The sequence below is a fragment of the Lacerta agilis genome, chromosome 8 (assembly GCF_009819535.1).
Source record: "Lacerta agilis isolate rLacAgi1 chromosome 8, rLacAgi1.pri, whole genome shotgun sequence".
NCBI classification, from domain to species: domain Eukaryota; kingdom Metazoa; phylum Chordata; class Lepidosauria; order Squamata; family Lacertidae; genus Lacerta; species Lacerta agilis.
The window spans coordinates 2,690,944-2,708,194 of NC_046319.1; the positions used below are offsets into that span (position 1 = coordinate 2,690,944).

At 43.8% G+C, this 17,251-nt stretch overlaps 2 protein-coding genes across 2 annotated transcripts; both read left to right on the plus strand.

Moving 5' to 3' along the window:
- The first annotated feature begins 1,671 nt into the window (after positions 1 to 1,671).
- On the plus strand, positions 1,672 to 17,167 carry LOC117052236 (pituitary homeobox 2-like). Its single transcript, XM_033159023.1, has 3 exons — positions 1,672 to 2,162; positions 11,726 to 11,940; positions 16,183 to 17,167. Exons 1-3 carry the CDS (start codon positions 2,075 to 2,077, stop codon positions 16,684 to 16,686), a joined length of 807 nt encoding a protein of 268 aa, XP_033014914.1. The 5' UTR covers positions 1,672 to 2,074; the 3' UTR covers positions 16,687 to 17,167.
- LOC117052242 (vacuolar ATPase assembly integral membrane protein VMA21-like) lies at positions 8,612 to 9,327 on the plus strand. Its single transcript, XM_033159034.1, has 2 exons — positions 8,612 to 8,617; positions 8,962 to 9,327. Exon 2 carries the CDS (start codon positions 8,982 to 8,984, stop codon positions 9,285 to 9,287), a length of 306 nt encoding a protein of 101 aa, XP_033014925.1. The 5' UTR covers positions 8,612 to 8,617; positions 8,962 to 8,981; the 3' UTR covers positions 9,288 to 9,327.
- Positions 17,168 to 17,251: the final 84 nt, after the last annotated feature.

Sequence of the window (17,251 nt, forward strand, 5' to 3'; positions counted from 1 at the left end):
ATATTTAAAAGTAGAAAGAACAGTGTCATTGTCTGGCTAGGTAACTTCCCAATTCACAGAAGCTATTTTAAAGGGCCTTTTGCAACAGAAGTGGGAGCTACCTATAAGCATCAATGACTAAATCAAAGATTTTATGTAGCTTCAGTTGGGTACAAGTGGGCCCACTCACCCTCCAAATGCCCCCCCAAAAGAATAAAAAGAAATGCAAGAGGGGCAATTCCAAAATAGGCCAATGAAGACTGAGCATACTCAGTGAGCACTGAATGCTAACTAACTATTCAGGAGGTGGGAAGGAGGGAAATAGGGATGGGGAATGGAATGTAGTGAACAGAAACCTTCCACACTGCACCATTGTGTTGTGGCAATAGTTAAATGGAATTCCTGTGTCCAGAGACACTATATCTTTGTGTGTCAAAGTCTGAGGACAAATGAGAGGGACTGACCATCCTCCCCAGACCATGGAAATTCATTTCAAAATATTCTTTTTAGGTCCTCTTGAAAATTTGATAGCATGTTACTGCACATTTATCCAAATTCATACCTTTCTTGCAATGTTGCTTATTATACACATTTTTGCAATCTATTTCTCGTACTATAAAGGTAAAAAAGGTAAAGGTAAAGGACCCCTGGACGGTTAAGTCCAATCAAAGGTGACTATGGGGTGCAGTGCTCATCTTGCTTTTCAGGCCAAGGGAGCCGGTGTTTGTCCACAGACAGCTTTCTGGGTCATGTGGCCAGCATGACTAAACCACTTCTGGTGGAAGCCGTGATGGAAGCCAGAGTGCCCCGAAACACTGTTTACCTTCCCACCACAGTGGTACCTATTTATCTACTTGCACTGGTGTGCTTTCAAACTGCTAGGTTGGCAGAAGCTGGGACAGAGCAACAGGAGCGCACCCCGTTGCACAGATTTGAACCGCTGGCCTTCTGGTCGGCAAGCCCAAGAGGCTCAGTGGTTTAGACCACAGTGCCACCCACATATCATAATATAATGCAGTTTTATATGTTATTTTCACTGATACATGCTTTCTTATGCACACTTTCCCCTAATTTTTATACACATTTTTCCCTTGGAGAATTTCTTCATTGCAGAAATTAGACAAGTGAGAATTTTGAAGGATAACTGCATTTCAATTTGCATATCATTTTGAAAAAGTACCTTTCAACATGAACTGAATGGAATTTCTCTCCCATCCTTAAACTAGGTCAGTTTGCATTAAAAATGTGAACCAAACTGAATGTCTTTCCCCCATCCCTATATTCTGAGCCAGCTGACTGCTCACTGTTGGAAACACAATCCTGGGCTCGATGGACCTTTGATCTCCTCTCACAGGACAGTTCTTCTGTTCTCCCATTAAGTGGTGTCAGAGGCAAGCCACAAGGATGAATGAAACTCCAAATGGGAAATGTAAACAGAGAGAGACAACTGGTGCCGAAATGGTGCACATTCAGCGTCTCCTCCTCCAATGAGCACAAGCTGAACAAAACACTGGCCTCCCCAGCTGCCATCTTCTCATCCATCCCCACATCCAGCTTCCCCAGCCCGCTGTGGAGACCATGCCTGATTGGCACCTGGTTAGATTGCACTCAGCTGTCCCTGATATTTGACACACACACACACACACACCCTCTTCCTGCAGAGCTAAAGAACACGCCAGCCCTGGGAAAGAGAAATAAACATGTGAGAGAGGGGAGGTGGGTTGAAAAACAGCAGCGCCCTGGGAGCGAAATAGCCCCTAAGAAGTTGCAAACCTCTTTGGTGGAGGGAAGAATCAGACCTTAAGGTGGTCCTGGTGGAGGCAAGCTAAGCCTTTAGAATATGGCTAACAGGGCTCCATGAAGGAGATCCCTGGACAGAGGTTCACAACCAGTAAGGATTTTGATTTCAAAGAGCCAGTGGGAAGGGATTCCTTCGCCTGGACGGCCTGTTCCATGCTCATCTCCCATCAGCACAGCAAAACAGACGCACCAGGCTCTGCCGGCCAGAGAGATTTTGTGGAGTAGGAGGCATCGTGATTCTGCTTCCAAGCGGTGGGGCTTGAACACAGGGACCTGTCTTTGCACCTTTGGGAGTATGTCAACATTGCTGCAAGCTGCAGATGGGGCCACCGATGGGATACCACCGAGAGCTCTGGCAGGGACACCCAGCACAGAGAGTGGAGGTAAGGCATGGAGTCAAAGAGACCTGCTTTCTTGGGGGCTCCCAAACCATTGGTCCTGGGAGTGGTGGTGCCTCTGAAAGCAATCCTTTAGTTAGCACAGGTGAGCAACATCATAAATTTGCAGCAGGTTGGAGGCAAGTAAAGGGAACTGAAAAAAGAATGAGAAAGAGGTAGCCAGTGTGCGCACCTACTTATTTTGTTCCACTGTCACTTCTGGTTGCACAACCTATCCGGCAGGTTCTGGAACCCTGCAAAGCCTGGGTGCCAGTGGTGAAACCTGGGTGAGTGTGTACATGTATATAGCAATGGTGATCCCTCTTTCAGTTCTCTTGAGAAAAGTAGCATTTGTTTCTAGCCTCATCCAAACTCCTGCCCACATAATCAGAGCAGCAAAGGGAGAAATTCGTTTCCACTTTCTCAATGCGTGGTTAGAGTCTAGAACAGAGATTCCAGACTGTGTTAGCAACTGCAATTAAAGAACCAGGGAGCTGGAGCTTTTATGGATTAAGTAATCTGGGATTCAAAGAAACAGAGTTAAGTGAGGGAAGAACAGCAAATTGGGACAATATTTTGAAATGGGCAGCGGGAACACCACAGATCCTTAAGATCTGATCTATATTTGGTCCCAATTGCTGGTGTGACCATCTTCCTTCAGATCTGCATGGTTTCTGGAGTAGTGTTAATAGGTAACTGTTTTTCTGTTTATACTATCTTGATCTGAGATATTTTCTAATCCTTCCTTTGCTTCAACTTCAAGCCATGCAAGAGTAATTGGAAGTAGAAAGGGCAAGTATGCCCTGCAGAGATTTGACCTAATTCAGATAGTTTATACTCTTCTGTACTCTAGTACTGCATGTGGTGGGAGGCAAAGTAATATTAGCAAGAAAGTCAAGCCCTTGCCCCAAAGAGCTTACAATTTAAATGTTGGCAGCATCCAAAACACAGGTGCTCTTGGCTCACAGAGGCCATGCGCATGTCGCAACAAGGCACATGTCCCCCCCCCATTTGTGCCAATGGAAGAGGCTTTTAAAAATGATGCCTCCTGTGAAAAGGCAGAGTGGAATTAAATGTTTGTCCCTTTCTCCTTCCAGAACATGGGGTCACCCACTGATGTTGACAGGCAGGCAACAGATTCAGGATATACTTTTTCACAAGAAAGCTATTAAACATGATAGCTAAACGGAACAGAAGCAGTGTATCTCTGAGTACCAAGTGTTGAGACAAGTAACAGGGGATAGTTGTTGTCTGCATGCCCCCCCCCCCCTTGCAAGCTTCTCAGAAATTACCCAGATTGACATACAAGATAGGTCTTTGTTTTACTCAGTCAGAGCAGGTATTTTAGAGAGCTGTGTTAGTCAGGGATATAGAAAGGGATATACTGTCCTTTCAATTACAATAATTATTAAGGAATTTATAGAGGCTGACCAATAACATTATTATTTGGGTGGCTCACAAAGATAAAACTATAAATATTCAATATGAATGAAATTATAATAACAATTGCAGCACTTTTTTTATATACAATCAGTGTGATAGAAATTCAGATTTTAAAATCTTGGGAGAACAAAGAGGGCTTCAACTGGCACTGAAGGAGGTGCCAGGTGAGCCTCTCCAGTGTACCTGGAGTGTCACTGATGAGAAAGGCCTCTCCCTAATAAGGACTGGGAGCAATTCGATTCAGCGCCTAATTCACACTTTCTGAAACAATCCCTGAACTGAAACATAACCATTCCTTAAAATTCATGATTCTCTTAATTTTGAAATGCAATTCTCTAGCCGAGTAATATGTGCAAAAATGTATATACTCAGGCGAACTGTGCATAAAAATGCTTACATTAGTGAAAATTACTGAAAAGTGCAGTATAACTGGGAGAATTCCTTTGCAAAAATGTGTCTAATAGGCAAGATTGTGTACAAAAATCTGTGCAGTAGAAATTAAAAAAATGCTGATTAATTTTCATGAGTGTTTTTTAAAAGACAACCCAGAAAACCAATGTGGTAATGTGAAGAACTCAATTTGAGAGAAACTGAAATTGTCAGATTTGCTGATCTCTTCTCCCAAGTAGCCACTCACTTCACAGAGGCAGGAAGTGGACAGGAGCCAATGAAAAGCTTAGTATATTAGCCTGTCCTTTAGACTGAAACTGCCAGTTAACTCTAGCTGAGAACATCAGCGTCCCAGAGGTGGATGACAAACAAATTGTCTCAGGACAGCCTGTCCTGGGGTAATCGCTCCTGCTTTGCAGTGTAACACCTGACCCTGAAATTCAGTCTATGCAAGTACCCAGGATTAGCTTAGGTTAAAGGAGAAAGTTATTAAACTCCTGTTTATCATTATTTCCTCTTATGCTAATAAACACTTCCAGCGGCTTGGACAGAGTAAGCAAGTGTAGGTGCAGCTGGCACACAGGGGCAGATCTGAAATGTCCTGAAAGGGTAGGAAATGGTGTCAACCTTTTTTTAAAAAAAGTGCAATAATATTTGCACCAATGGGCAAGGTGGTGGAGGTGATGGGAATGGAGACACTTGGCTTTTCTGCCTCAGGACCAATCTCCCCAGCCACACTGAAGAGAGGGATCAAATTCGGACTGGAGCAGAGGCACGAGGAGAGACAAGGATTTTAATAGGGCTGGTCCAATACATTTTGCTGCCTGAGGTAGCACAGGCCTCTCCTGCTTCCATATAGAGAAGGTGATTGGACTGGCAACAGCTGAACCTTGTTTTAAGATCGTGTCCTTCACAAAACCTGAGGACATTTGGCGAGCTTAGGGGGCACAGGGCAGCCTGGGTGGCACACAAAAAATCTGCCACCCAGCACTTTGTTGCCACTCTTCCCACCCCTCACATCCGCCACATGAAGCGGCTGCCTCACTCTGCCTAATGTGAGGGTCAGCCCAGAGTTTTAACCACATCATTTCCCCAAATAATTCCTTCCTAAAGCTGTCGGTAGCCTGCAGCATACGTACAAATGGACAGATACCTGTATCATATCTGTATCCTCCCCACATCTGCTCCACTTTACAAGGCTGAAAGCTATTGAGAGAGTGATTAGTTTAGATGTGGAAGGGGGGGGGCATTAAACACCCTCTCTCCCCTGTACTGCTGCTGCTTCACTTATAAAAAAAACCAAGCAGCTGTATACGGTGCTTTAACGTAAAAAGAAAGCATCTTTGCTACATCTTTGGGCCGTCCCTGACAATGTATTTTATAAAGAGGTAAATATGGGACGTGGGTGGCACTGTGGGTTAAACCACTGTGCCACTTGGGCTTACTGATCAGAAAGTCAGCAGTTCGAATCCCAGCGACGGGGTGAACTCCCGTTGCTCGGTCCCAACTCCTGCCCACCTAGCAATTCAAAAGCCCGTGTGCTGTTCTAGTTCGCCAGAAGCGGCTTAGTCATGCTGGCCACATGACCCAGCCGGAAGCTGTCTGCGGACAAACGCCAGCGCCCTCGGGCTATAGAGCGAGATGAGCGCACAACCCCAGACTAGACCTAACGGTCAGGGGTACCTTTACCTTTTAAATATTGTTTGAGGAGGAGCTGGTGGCTACTGCTCCCCATCACAGCCCCCCCCCTGCAATTGTGTAAGAGCCTGTGTGAGGAGGGCACACCTAGCAGAGGCCCAGGGATAAGACCAATGCCTTGTACGGAAAACCCCTCCGTTTCAGTCTGCACCATTTTCTCCAGGCAGGGTCTCCTCAAAATCCAGTAGACCTATCAGCTATTATAGACGATGCTCTGCTAGATGGACTCAGTGGTTTGCCTTTGGGTAAGGCAGCTGCCTCTGTCATCACTGGGAAGGGCTGAAGCTCATAGGAAACAAAAAACCAGGACCACCAAGGAGGTGAAAGAGAACCCTGGAGGGTCACTCCCAGTCCCCACAGGCCAGGTGCAGGCAGACTTCAGGCCTACAGAATCTCCCTTGTGTCCACCAACAGGGCCAGCTCTTCTGTTAGGTCCCTGTTAGGCTGCGGAGCAGGGCATGGAGCAGGGCATTGGCAGACAGAGCGGCATGTGCCAGGCAGACTGGTCTGCTGTGGTGGAGAATGCTGTCCTGTCACCAGGGTTGAAGCAATATTCAGCTGCTAGGCCACTTGACTTTGATACATGGAGTAGGAGGTTCAGGCTGACACCTTCATTATACACCTTTAGGCACCAGGTGAAAACGTCCCTCTTCAACCTAGTCTTGGGCTAGGGGTTATTGTTTGTGCAAGGGGGGGGGTTATTGGTTTTGTTCTGTTCTTGCTTTTATTAGGCATTTTGTGTTTTTTATCTTGTATTTTTATGTTGTGAATTGCTCTGAGGTCTATGGATGAAGGGCAGTATACAAATTTAATAAACAAATAAAAACAAAATGGGGAGTACAAATCTAGATCTGAGTTTCTACAGATTTGAACACAAAACTGCACAAAGATTTGGTCTAAGGCAACCCATTAATATTCTTCTTTTACAGGAAATAAATGGCAGAGAAACTTTTTTTAAAACTTGCTATTTTACTTGTTATTGTTAAATTTGGGTTATCAAATTACCTAGATCTACCTTCTGCTCACTCCAGTTATAGGAGCTATATGAGCCAGCCAAGTGGTGAAAGATAGCTTCCTATGCAGGCAGGTAAAGTAAGATCTTGAAAAGAGCATGAGGTAGATCAGGCCAATGGCCCACCTAGTACAGCATCCTGTGTGCTCTAGGGGCACCTGCCACTCCCAGCAAGTGGCATTCAGAGAACATTGTGGCTGGTAGCCAATGATAGCCTCCTCCTCCTCCTCCATGTACTTGTCTATGCCTCTTTTAAAGCCATCCATGTTTGGTGGTCATCACTGCCTCCTGTGCTCCACGAAATGTGAAACCCTCCTGAAATAATAACTTTTAATTTTATTTAAGGGATTTTTTAAAAGAATGGCTCAATAGGCCTTGGAAATTCTTTAATGAAAGGAACATCTCCCCCCCCCCCAATATAGTGGTACCTCGGGTTACATACGCTTCAGGTTACACACTCCGCTAACCCAGAAATAACGCTTCAGGTTAAGAACTTTGCTTCAGGAAGAGAACAGAAATCGTGCTCTGGCGGTGCAGCGGCAGAGGGAGGTCCCATTAGCTAAAGTGGTGCTTTAGGTTAAGAACAGTTTCAGGTTAAGAACGGACCTCCGGAATGAATTAAGTACGTAACCAGAGGTACCACTGTATAAGCCTACTTACTAAATGGATACAGTACTTGATTCAAAATTTGTATCTTACTTTTTTTTTTTTTTTTGCTTTTGCAAGCCTTGACATTTTAAAACATGAATTTCATGGAAGAGGTATAAGGGAAGGACAACCTACTTACACTATTACACAAATGCACATTGATCAAATACTTTAATCAACTTCAAAGTTGTGGAAAAAGTTCATTCCATATATTTTCCACAAACATCCATAGAAGATGTGAACAATGAGGCATTTTAATTAGTAATCTAAAAATAAATCAAACCTAGTTAAGGATTTCAGATTGTTGTAAGCACTGTGTTCGTATCCCATTGTAAAAATCTGCACTTTCAGACAGTTTTGGACAAAACTGGAGCCTCTGGTCACCTATGGCCCACGAGTTACTGGGTATTCACCTCAGTGACACATTCTTGAAGCTGGCCATAAGAAGAAATGTGTCAATTGGCCCAAAGAGTGAGAATGAGATTATTAAGGTTGCTTCTGCTCTGGCCCTTTTCTCTGGAATGACAAGTGTATTTTATGGCTACATCAGGCAGGCTGTTGCTAGTTTTAAGGGTCTCTGAGCTTCTTGTTTGCAGGTTCAGCCCACTGCATAACTTCCCTTTCAGTGTGGCTGGTGGATTAGTGAATACTGTATTTGTTGTTCGGTTGTTCAGTCGTGTCCGACTCTTCGTGACCCCATGGACCAGAGCACGCCAGGCACTCCTCTCTTCCACTGCCTCCCGCAGTTTGGTCAGACTGATGTTGGTAGCTTCGAGGACACAGTCCAACCATCTTGTCCTCTGTTGTCCCCTTCTCCTTGTGCCCTCCATCTTTCCCAACATCAGGATCTTTTCCAGGGAGTCTTCTCTTCTCATGAGGTGGCCAAAGTATTGGAGCCTCAGCTTCAGGATCTGTCCTTCTAGTGAGCACTCAGGGCTGATTTCTTTAAGGATGGATATGTTTGATCTTCTTGCAGTCCATGGGACTCTCAAGAGTCTCCTCCAGCACCATAATTCAAAAGCATCAATTCTTCGGTGATCAGCCTTCTTTATATACCGTATTTACTCGAGTCTAATGCGCCATCGAATCTAATGTGCACCTCAAGTTTTCAGAACCTTGAAACCAAAAAAAGTATTTGGAGAATGTAAAAGTGCCATTGAATCTAATGCACACCTTAATTTTCACCATGTAATTTGGCCAAAAAAGGTGAGCATTAGATTCAAGTAAATATGGTAATTGTCCTTAATATTTGCTGCCCACTCAGGGGAAAGTTAAAACTCTCTCTTTCTCCTTTACTATATATGTGAAATAGCTTATTTCCCTACAAAATAAATAAAAAGGGGAAATCCATCAAGGTAATGACAAAACCCCTCCCAGGGAACAGTAACTGATTCACTAAAGGGCAATTCATTACTGATTTCCCCTATCCTCCGCAGCACTGGAGCTGGAAGCAACGAAACAGCGATAAACTCGGAAGCAACCTTTTCACGGAGAGATTGCTAAAAGGGATTTCCTTGGTCACGTGACCGGCGGCCGCGGTGGAGGGTGGGAAGGGAAGGCGTCAGCTGACCGGGACGCTCTCTGCGCGCGCAGCTTCTCCCGTTCCCTTCGGAGAGGCTGATCCCTCCCCTGCCATGGAGCGCGACGACAAGGCCGCCCTGAAGGCGCTCTCGCCTGCCGAGCCCAGAAACACGAGCTCGTTAGCCTCGACCCTCAGGACGCTCCTGTTCTTCACCACTTTAATGATTCTGCTGCCCATTGGGCTGTATTTCTCCTCGAAGGCCTACGTGTTCGAAGGGGCCTTGGGGATGTCGAGCAGAGACGGCTACTTCTATGGCGCCGTCGTGGCCGTGGTCGCCGTTCACGCCGTGCTGGCCCTCTTCGTCTACGTGGCCTGGAACGAAGGCTCTCGCCAATGGCGGGAAGGGAAGCAGGAATGAGAGGCGCCAGGAGGGGAGCGAAGCCCCCAAGGCCCAAGGGCAAAGTCTGTGCTTGAAATGGGACGAGCTCATTCCCCCCGTCCCAGTAGCGTTTTCAGTTTTTGAATTCCAGCTCCGACTTCATGAGCCTCAAGACCTGGCAGTGTTGGGAAGCCTAGAAGGGAGCCTCAAGAGGAGTACGTACCCCGGAATCAGTTCTCACCATCTGTCTGCAGAGAGCTCCTAGGAAACATTTGCTTGCTTAGTAACCTGCCTGGAACTGTTTTGAAATGAACATCTAGGTAATTCGTCAAGTTGAACATGAAGAATTTAAGAGCTTCGCCAGCAGAGTCTGGATCAAAAGTGGTTCAACTTCGTGTGAAATAGACTTTATTCCTGTGTCTTTTCGATGGGGAGGGTCAACTTCAGTAGCCTTGACCGACAGTATGCTGCCTACACTTCTTGGTTAAACAGTCAAGTGATAATTACAATTTTTCTGCCTTGCCACTAATGTCCATTTAACATTATTTGTTGTGGAATTATGGGGGAAATCGCCACTTTTATGGTGGCAGCACTACGGTACTCCAAAATAACTTATTTATTTCACTGGAACCTGCTACACAGGATTCATCACACAAACCCACCTGAAATGCACCAATTTGAAGCTAACTTAGGAATTGTACCTGTTTCAGTAGCTAATATGAAGTGCTGCTGAAGGACAAATTTTTCCTTAAGGTGAAATTAACTTCCCTGAATCTTGAATATTTATCATTAACTTTCCAAGGCTATATATACTCTGTTTTTAAATCCTAACCCAAAGGATAAATCCTGGGATTGAAAATGTTTACAAATGAGAACCTCCTACTTGTGTTACTATAAAGCACTAGGAATATAGGAATATTTTAAAATACAATGATGTAGAATAGTGACTGTCTCAAGGAGGTCTGAAAATAAGTTTTACGCTTTTTAAAGGAGGAGGAATCTAATGTTGGGCAACTTGCTGCTGGTTTATCTGAATTGCAAATTTATTTTGTACTGTATTGTGTTGAAATTTCTCTTTCCCTCCCTTATCTATGGAATTGATGTATTGTGAACCTTTTTAATAAAACGTAAGCATATAGCATAAAAATAGAAAAAATAAAGGGATTTCCTTCTCAATAAGCTTTATAGGAGGGTTTTGTCCAGTGCTATTTTTCTGGGGGTACTCAAGGATGCACAGCATGCACTGTCATCCCTCCCCCCCAAATGTTAAAAGTGTGGCATTGTAGCAACTTTATGGTGAGTACCAGCAACTTTTTTTCTTTAAAAAAGCACTGGTTTTGCCAGTGGGTGTGTTCAATGTACAATTCCGGGTTGGGGGTGGGGCAGTACAGCATTATAAAGTATTGTGTTGAACTATAATTTTTATAGTGCAGAAAGTCAATGCCACAACTGTGCTAAAAGGTTCCTGGGTGGAAAGTTACTCCACGTTATCCAGTTGAGCAATAAAAAAATTGTAATGTTTGAAATAAGCAAAATTAGCCTCATTGTAGGTACCTCTACAGATCTTTCCCCTAGAGAACATAGGTATTATTTATTTAGAAAAATACTTTAGATTGCCTCTTATACAAAATAGATGTATTCAACAGTGCTTAGTTTGTTTTTGGTTTTTATTGGGGGGAGTTTCTTGAATTTTTGTTGTTGAAGTTTTCATAATACAATAAAAGAAACAAATTAATCTACAGGAAATAAGGAGAAGAAAGAAACTGAAGAAAAAACAAGATCCTCCCTCATCACTATAACTTAGCTTTTATCCCCTACAGAGGAAAGTGTGCCTTCCCAACTCTCACCTGGGCTCATCCTTCTCTTCCCACAGCCTCCCACTCTGGGAGATCTCCCCTGACCTGCCTCTCACACAGGGTCCAAACTGTCCTTCCCCTTCATCTGTATGCAGTTCTTGCCAAAGTACGACGAGAGAGAGAGAAATATGGGAATAATAATAAACTACCAAGTGAGAGAAAAGTAAGGAGAGAAAAAAGAGAAAGAAATAGATAAAAGGACACCCAGCTGTCAATTGTGTATACATTATTTCTTAAAAATAGTCAAATGCTCAATCTAGGTTATTCCTCCCTTTACTGGTCATTGTTTTCCCAGCTGTCCATCCAGTGCTCTCCAGTTTGTTTACTTTTTTCAATGCAAAAAGTTGTGCTGTTTAACATTTTTTTTAGTTGCTTTGTTAAGAGTGTTTTAGAGATCATTGTTTTACTGGTGATTTGTCAATTCTTTTTGATTTGTGTTGTAATTATGCTGTTCTGTTCTGTTATTGTCATGTGACTCGCGAGTGAAAAGAGACAAAGAAATATAAAAAATTAAATTAGGGTGGTGTGCAATAAAATCTATGAATGCAAAAAGCATGAAATACCATAAAATCAATACAGAAGACAGGTGGTGACATCTCCCATGTTCCTGGTTCTTTACAGGAGAGAATGGTGAGGTTTCTCAGTGCAAATCTTCAGATTCCAGTGGCGAGGAGGAGGCCAACGTGGGGAAGAAGAAGCCACGTAGGCAGAGGACTCATTTCACCAGCCAGCAGCTCCAGGAGCTGGAGGCCACTTTTCAGCGGAATCGCTACCCAGACATGACCACCAGGGAGGAGATTGCAGGCTGGACCAATCTGACGGAGCCCAGGATTAGGGTGAGCGGGGAGCTGTGTTGAGACAGGCAGCAAGTGTACCTAGAGATGCAAAAGCTGGGGTGGGGGTCAGAAAAAAGCAACACCCCATTTCCCCCCAAGCCTTGCCTCCCATTTTTCCAATTGGAAAACTGAAATTTTTGGGGAACATGAGGTGGGGACATGAAATATTGTCTCTTGCAATAAGTGAAATGTTAATGCAGTATTATTGAATCAACGACATGCTGCGGAATACATCTGCAACAAACAAGCAAACAAACAAACCAAACACCAGACCAGAGGGGCCTCTAGAAACGGCTGCGGCAGGGCAGGAGTGAGGTCAGGGGAATGCAGTTGCACTAATGGGAGCACCAAGTTGGCAGCTGTGGCGCTTCTGCTGGTATAGTCAGCTTTTAGTCACTCAGAATGTAGTGTGAATATTGTCTCCCATAAAAAGCTACAGCATTAGAGAATAATAATTCATGCTATCCTGTAGGCATCATATTTAAATGGTGGTCCAACCTCAGGCATGCTTGGAGGAAACCGATTACTTGGATCCATTCCAGTGGCTTCAGCACTTGCCACGTCACTGAAACTGCCTTGGCTACTTTGGTTGATGGCATTTGTCGAGAAAGATACAAAGGCAGTGTGACCCTGCTCATTCTCCTTGGCCCACCAGCGGCTTTTGATACTGCCGACCGTGGTATCCTGGAGCACCTCTGGGAGGTGGGGATTGGAGGCACTGTGCTTCAGTGGTTCCACTTCTACCCCCAGGGCCATTTCCAGAAAATAGCTATGGGAAGCTGCTGTTCAGTGCCAAGGGAACCGACCTGTAGTGTCCCGTAGGGTTCCATATTTCCCTACCTGCTATTCAACATCTATATGGAGCTGCTGGGAAGTACCAACAGGAGATTTGGAGTGAGATGTCAAATAAATGGATGGCATCCAGCTCTATCTCTCTGTCCCATCTGAATCAGGAGAGGCAGTGATGGAATGAATGTGGGCCCATAAACTGAAGCTGAATTCTGAAAAGAGAAAGGTGTTGTGTGTCCCAAGTTCTCACACCTGGGAGATGGAGTTGTGCACTCTTGCAAGGAGGAGGTCTACACTGTGCTTCTGTATTCAACTCTGTCCCTGGAGGTTCAGATAGCTTCAGTGGCCAGGAGTGACTTATTCCAGCTCTGCCTGATCAACCGACTGATGCCTATTGGATAGAAATATCTCAGCCACAGTATTCCATGCTCTGGTAACTTCCAGAGCCAGTTCATTTTCAGGCCCAGTTTATGGTGTTCACATTAATGTTTAAATCCCTAAATGACTAAGCCCAAAATATGTGAAGGACCATCTCTTTCTATAGAAGCCACCTTGAGGGTTAAGATCTGCATTGGGAGCCCTCTTGGTAGTTCTGTCACCTACAGAAGCTCAGGGTTGGTGGTTTGGGTGTACGACTGGGCAATATATTGTCCAAAATTGGTTTGAAGTCCATATCATGATAATGGTTTCATGATTTTCTGACCTGGCAATATATTGCAAATCATTATATTTGTGTTTGTGTGCTATGCAAAAATCACAATGTGGGGAAAACCATGAAGGCCTCTACATAATCTTCATATGTCAGACACCGTGATATATCAGTATATCACAATGTTTAGCTGGAGATATATCACAATGTTGAAAACCAGATATCGCCTAGCCATACTGTTCACCTCCACATAGTTCCATCTTTATTTCAGACATTGTGATGTATTGGTATATCATGATGTTTAGCTGGTGATATATTGTGATATTCAAAACCAGATATCACCCAGCCCTAGTTGAGAGAGAGGTAATTTCCTCCCCACAAAAGTGCACTTGACACCTTCATTGTACAGTTTCCATCATATGCTAAAGATGCATCTCTTTACCCTGTGACACCTGAAATGTACGTTTTAGAACCCTACTCAATTTTTGTTTTAAATTGTTTATAGTGTTGTAGTTTAAATTGTTGTAATCCCCACTGCAGCTTTAGGGTCAAACAAGCAAAAAACAAGATGCAGTTCTGCACCTAGATGGTGCTGCCATCTGTATGTAAGGAGTAGACAGGGCCTTAGTTGCTTGTGAATCACTGTCTGCTGCTGTTTGGTGTCATTCTGATCTAGTGTGGAGACAGCAAGAGCAAGAGTCCTTTTGACCTGGCCCATCTCTTCCAGTCAACCTTTTTGTCTTTCCCCTCAAATTCTGCTACAAAGCTAATAGTGTAATCTTATGCATTGGGACTTATTCCCATTGGGACTTATTCCCAGGAAAGCATGTACAGGACTGCAGCTGAAAGCATTCTTCTTTTCACATTGCAAACCTGTGTGCACCTGCTTAGAAGCTGCTGTAAGCAGAGCGGGTGTTATTTCTGTGTAGGGAAGGATGGATTGATCTATATCTGGTTCATGTCATTTTCACATGTATTTATTCACAAGTATTTACAGTGGTGCCCTGCTAGACGAAAGGCATTCACTAGTGGGAGGCTGCCTCGCAAGACGAAAATGTCAATGGGCTTGCCTCGCAAGACTAATTTTTTTTCTTCTTTTTTCTTTTTTTCGTCAAAACCGCTATTCTCCGTTGGTGCTTCGCAAGACGAAAAATTCGCTATACGAAGACACTCGCAGAACAAATTATTTTTGTCTTGCGAGGCACCACTGTATTCACAAGTACATTCCATCCTGTTTCCACATTAATCTGCAATTTAAAAAAACATCCATACAAACATTCATAAATAGATAAAGGTAAAGGGACTGGACCATTAGGTCCAGTCGTGGACGACTCTGGGGTTGCGGCGCTCATCTCGCATTACTGACCAAGGGAGCCGGCGTACAGCTTCCGAGTCATGTGGCCAGCATGACTAAGCCACTTCTGGCGAAACCAGAGAAGCGCACGGAAACGCGGTTTACCATCCTGCCAGAGTGGTACCTATTTATCTACTTGCACTTTGACGTGCTTTCGAACTGCCAGGAGCAGGGACCGAGCAACGGGAGCTCACCCCATTGCTCGGTCCTTGAACTGCCGACCTTCTGATCGGCAAGCCCTAGGCTCTGTGGTTTAACCCACAGCGCCACTCATGTCTCTTACATATTTTATTACAAAATATGTATATATAATATACGCATACAATCAGCCTATGAGTTTAATTGTTGTTTCTGTGTGTGTGTGTGTGTATTTAAGGTTCTTGTATGTGATCCTTTCTCTCGCGGTTTTACTTGTAAAATGCCTAATAAAGGTTTGATAAGTAAGTAGTATTACAAAATACATTTTTAAAATTCTATTTATCCATAAATGTTTTTACCCGTAAGCTGCCTTGAGTCCTATCAGGAAAAAAGGTGGGGTAAAGATGAATAAATAAAAAAATATATAAATACTTGTACAGTGGTACCTTGGTTCTCAAACTTAATGCGTTCCGGAAGTCCATTCCAAAAAGTTCTAAAACCCAGGTGAGCTTCCCCATAGAAAGTAATGCAAAATGGATTAATCCATTCCAGACTTTTAAAAACAACCCCTAAAACAGCAATTTAACATGAATTTTACTATCTAACAAGGCCATTGATCCATAAAATGAAAGCAATAAACAATGTACTTCAGTCACACAATCAGTCAACCAGTCAGTAGCTGAACTGGGTTCCACACAGTTAAAAAAACAAAACAAAAAAGCCGCAAAAACAAAACCACAAAATAAATAGCAAAAACAGACAGACCTCAGCGTAACACTCAAAACGGAAGTGTGGCACTCAAATCGGAAGCGTAACACTCAAAATGGAGCATGTTTGGCTTCCAAAAAAAGTTCGCAAACCAGAACACTTACTTCCGGGTTTGCAGTGTTTGGGTTGCAAGTTGTTTGAGTACCAAGGTGTTTGAGAACCAAGGTACCACTGTATACTACAGTTTCATAAAACATATCAAAGTGGTTTTCAACAGTTCCATATGCACAATAAAAAACTATCTCAATGTAAACTTGTAAATGTATTTTATCCTAAAATGCACATCCATAAGGCATTTTTGTATGTTTTTGAGCCATGAATAATACCACAAAATCTAGAGAAATACTAAATCTGAACAATAATTCTGTATCAGACTGTTTATTCAAATAAACTGTGAGGAACAAATTAAGTCTGTTTGATTAGAAATGTGGACAAAAGGAAATTCTTAATCAGTTCACTCAGCCACTGAATTCTTACAGACCACTGCATTAGAAAGCACAGTTTTCCTTTCTGCTTCTTTCTTTCTTTCTTTGTCTCCCTCAAGGTTTGGTTTAAGAATCGCAGAGCCAAGTGGCGGAAAAAGGAGCGTCATCAGCAGACAGAGCTCTGTAAAGGGGCGTTCAGCTCCCAGCTCAACGTCTTGACAAGGAACCCGTATGAGGACCTTTACCCGACCTACGCCTACAGTACCTGGGCTCCCAAGGGGCTGCATGCCAACCCCATCCATAGCAAAGGGTTCCAGCTCTTCAACTCCGTGAACATCAATTCCTTTCCACCCCAAGGTGTGTTCCCAGCAGCTTCAGCAGCCTCCACATCTGGTGTCCCATCTCTGGAAACCTTCAACAGCCTGGCAAGCCCTCCTGGGCCTCCCAGTTCACCGTATGGACCGAGTGCCTCACAATACTTGTACAGAGACCCCTGCAACTCAAGCCTGGCTGGTTTGAAACTCAGAGCAAAGCAGCCACAGGCCCCCCTCAACTATGGATCTCCTCAAAATCCAGCCTTGGGCCCCAGCTCCAGCCACTACAATTTGGACAGGCCAGTGTGATGTTGGGGCCCAAAAGAAGGACTTGTGTTTCCTTAAAGCTCTTACTGGTAGTGGTTTCCGGGAAGGGTTTGCCTCCATAGTTTCTCTGCAAGGGGTGAATATAATTCACCAGCCCTAGAAAGATGAGCACGTCTGGCCTCTTCAATCTGGATATTGCCAGATAACCTTTTTTCATAAGACTTTTCACACCTTTCATGGAGACAGTGCCTTCTCTGAAACTCCTGATCCTGAAGGCTACAAACTGCCAATGTCATTCTGATTTAATCTGAACCAAGTTGTGTCAGATGCCCAATGTGTTTTTATTTCTTTAGTAGGGGGCCAGAGAAGGTGAATGGCAGGACTTTGGTCAGGCATATAGTACTGTTAAAGGGGGGGGGAGTTCATCTGTTTTGACCAAAAGTAGAACCCCAAATGAGGAATGGTGAGGGAACAGAGGAAAAGCAAATCTGAGAAAGCCAGTAGGATACTTGGGGTTGTGTTGGTTTACTGTTCTTTTTTTTAATTTCGATTTGTTTTATTTTACTTTAATTAAATAAAAAATAAACCTTGCTTTAGACACTTTGGG

Coding starts and splice junctions, on each gene's coding strand:
- LOC117052236 (XM_033159023.1), top strand. CDS start 2,075: ATGTCAACATTGCTGCAAGCTGCAGATGGGGCCACCGATGGGATACCA. Junction 2,163..11,725: donor ACCCAGCACAGAGAGTGGAG/GTAAGGCATGGA, acceptor GGTTCTTTACAG/GAGAGAATGGTGAGGTTTCT. Junction 11,941..16,182: donor TGACGGAGCCCAGGATTAGG/GTGAGCGGGGAG, acceptor GTCTCCCTCAAG/GTTTGGTTTAAGAATCGCAG.
- LOC117052242 (XM_033159034.1), top strand. CDS start 8,982: ATGGAGCGCGACGACAAGGCCGCCCTGAAGGCGCTCTCGCCTGCCGAG.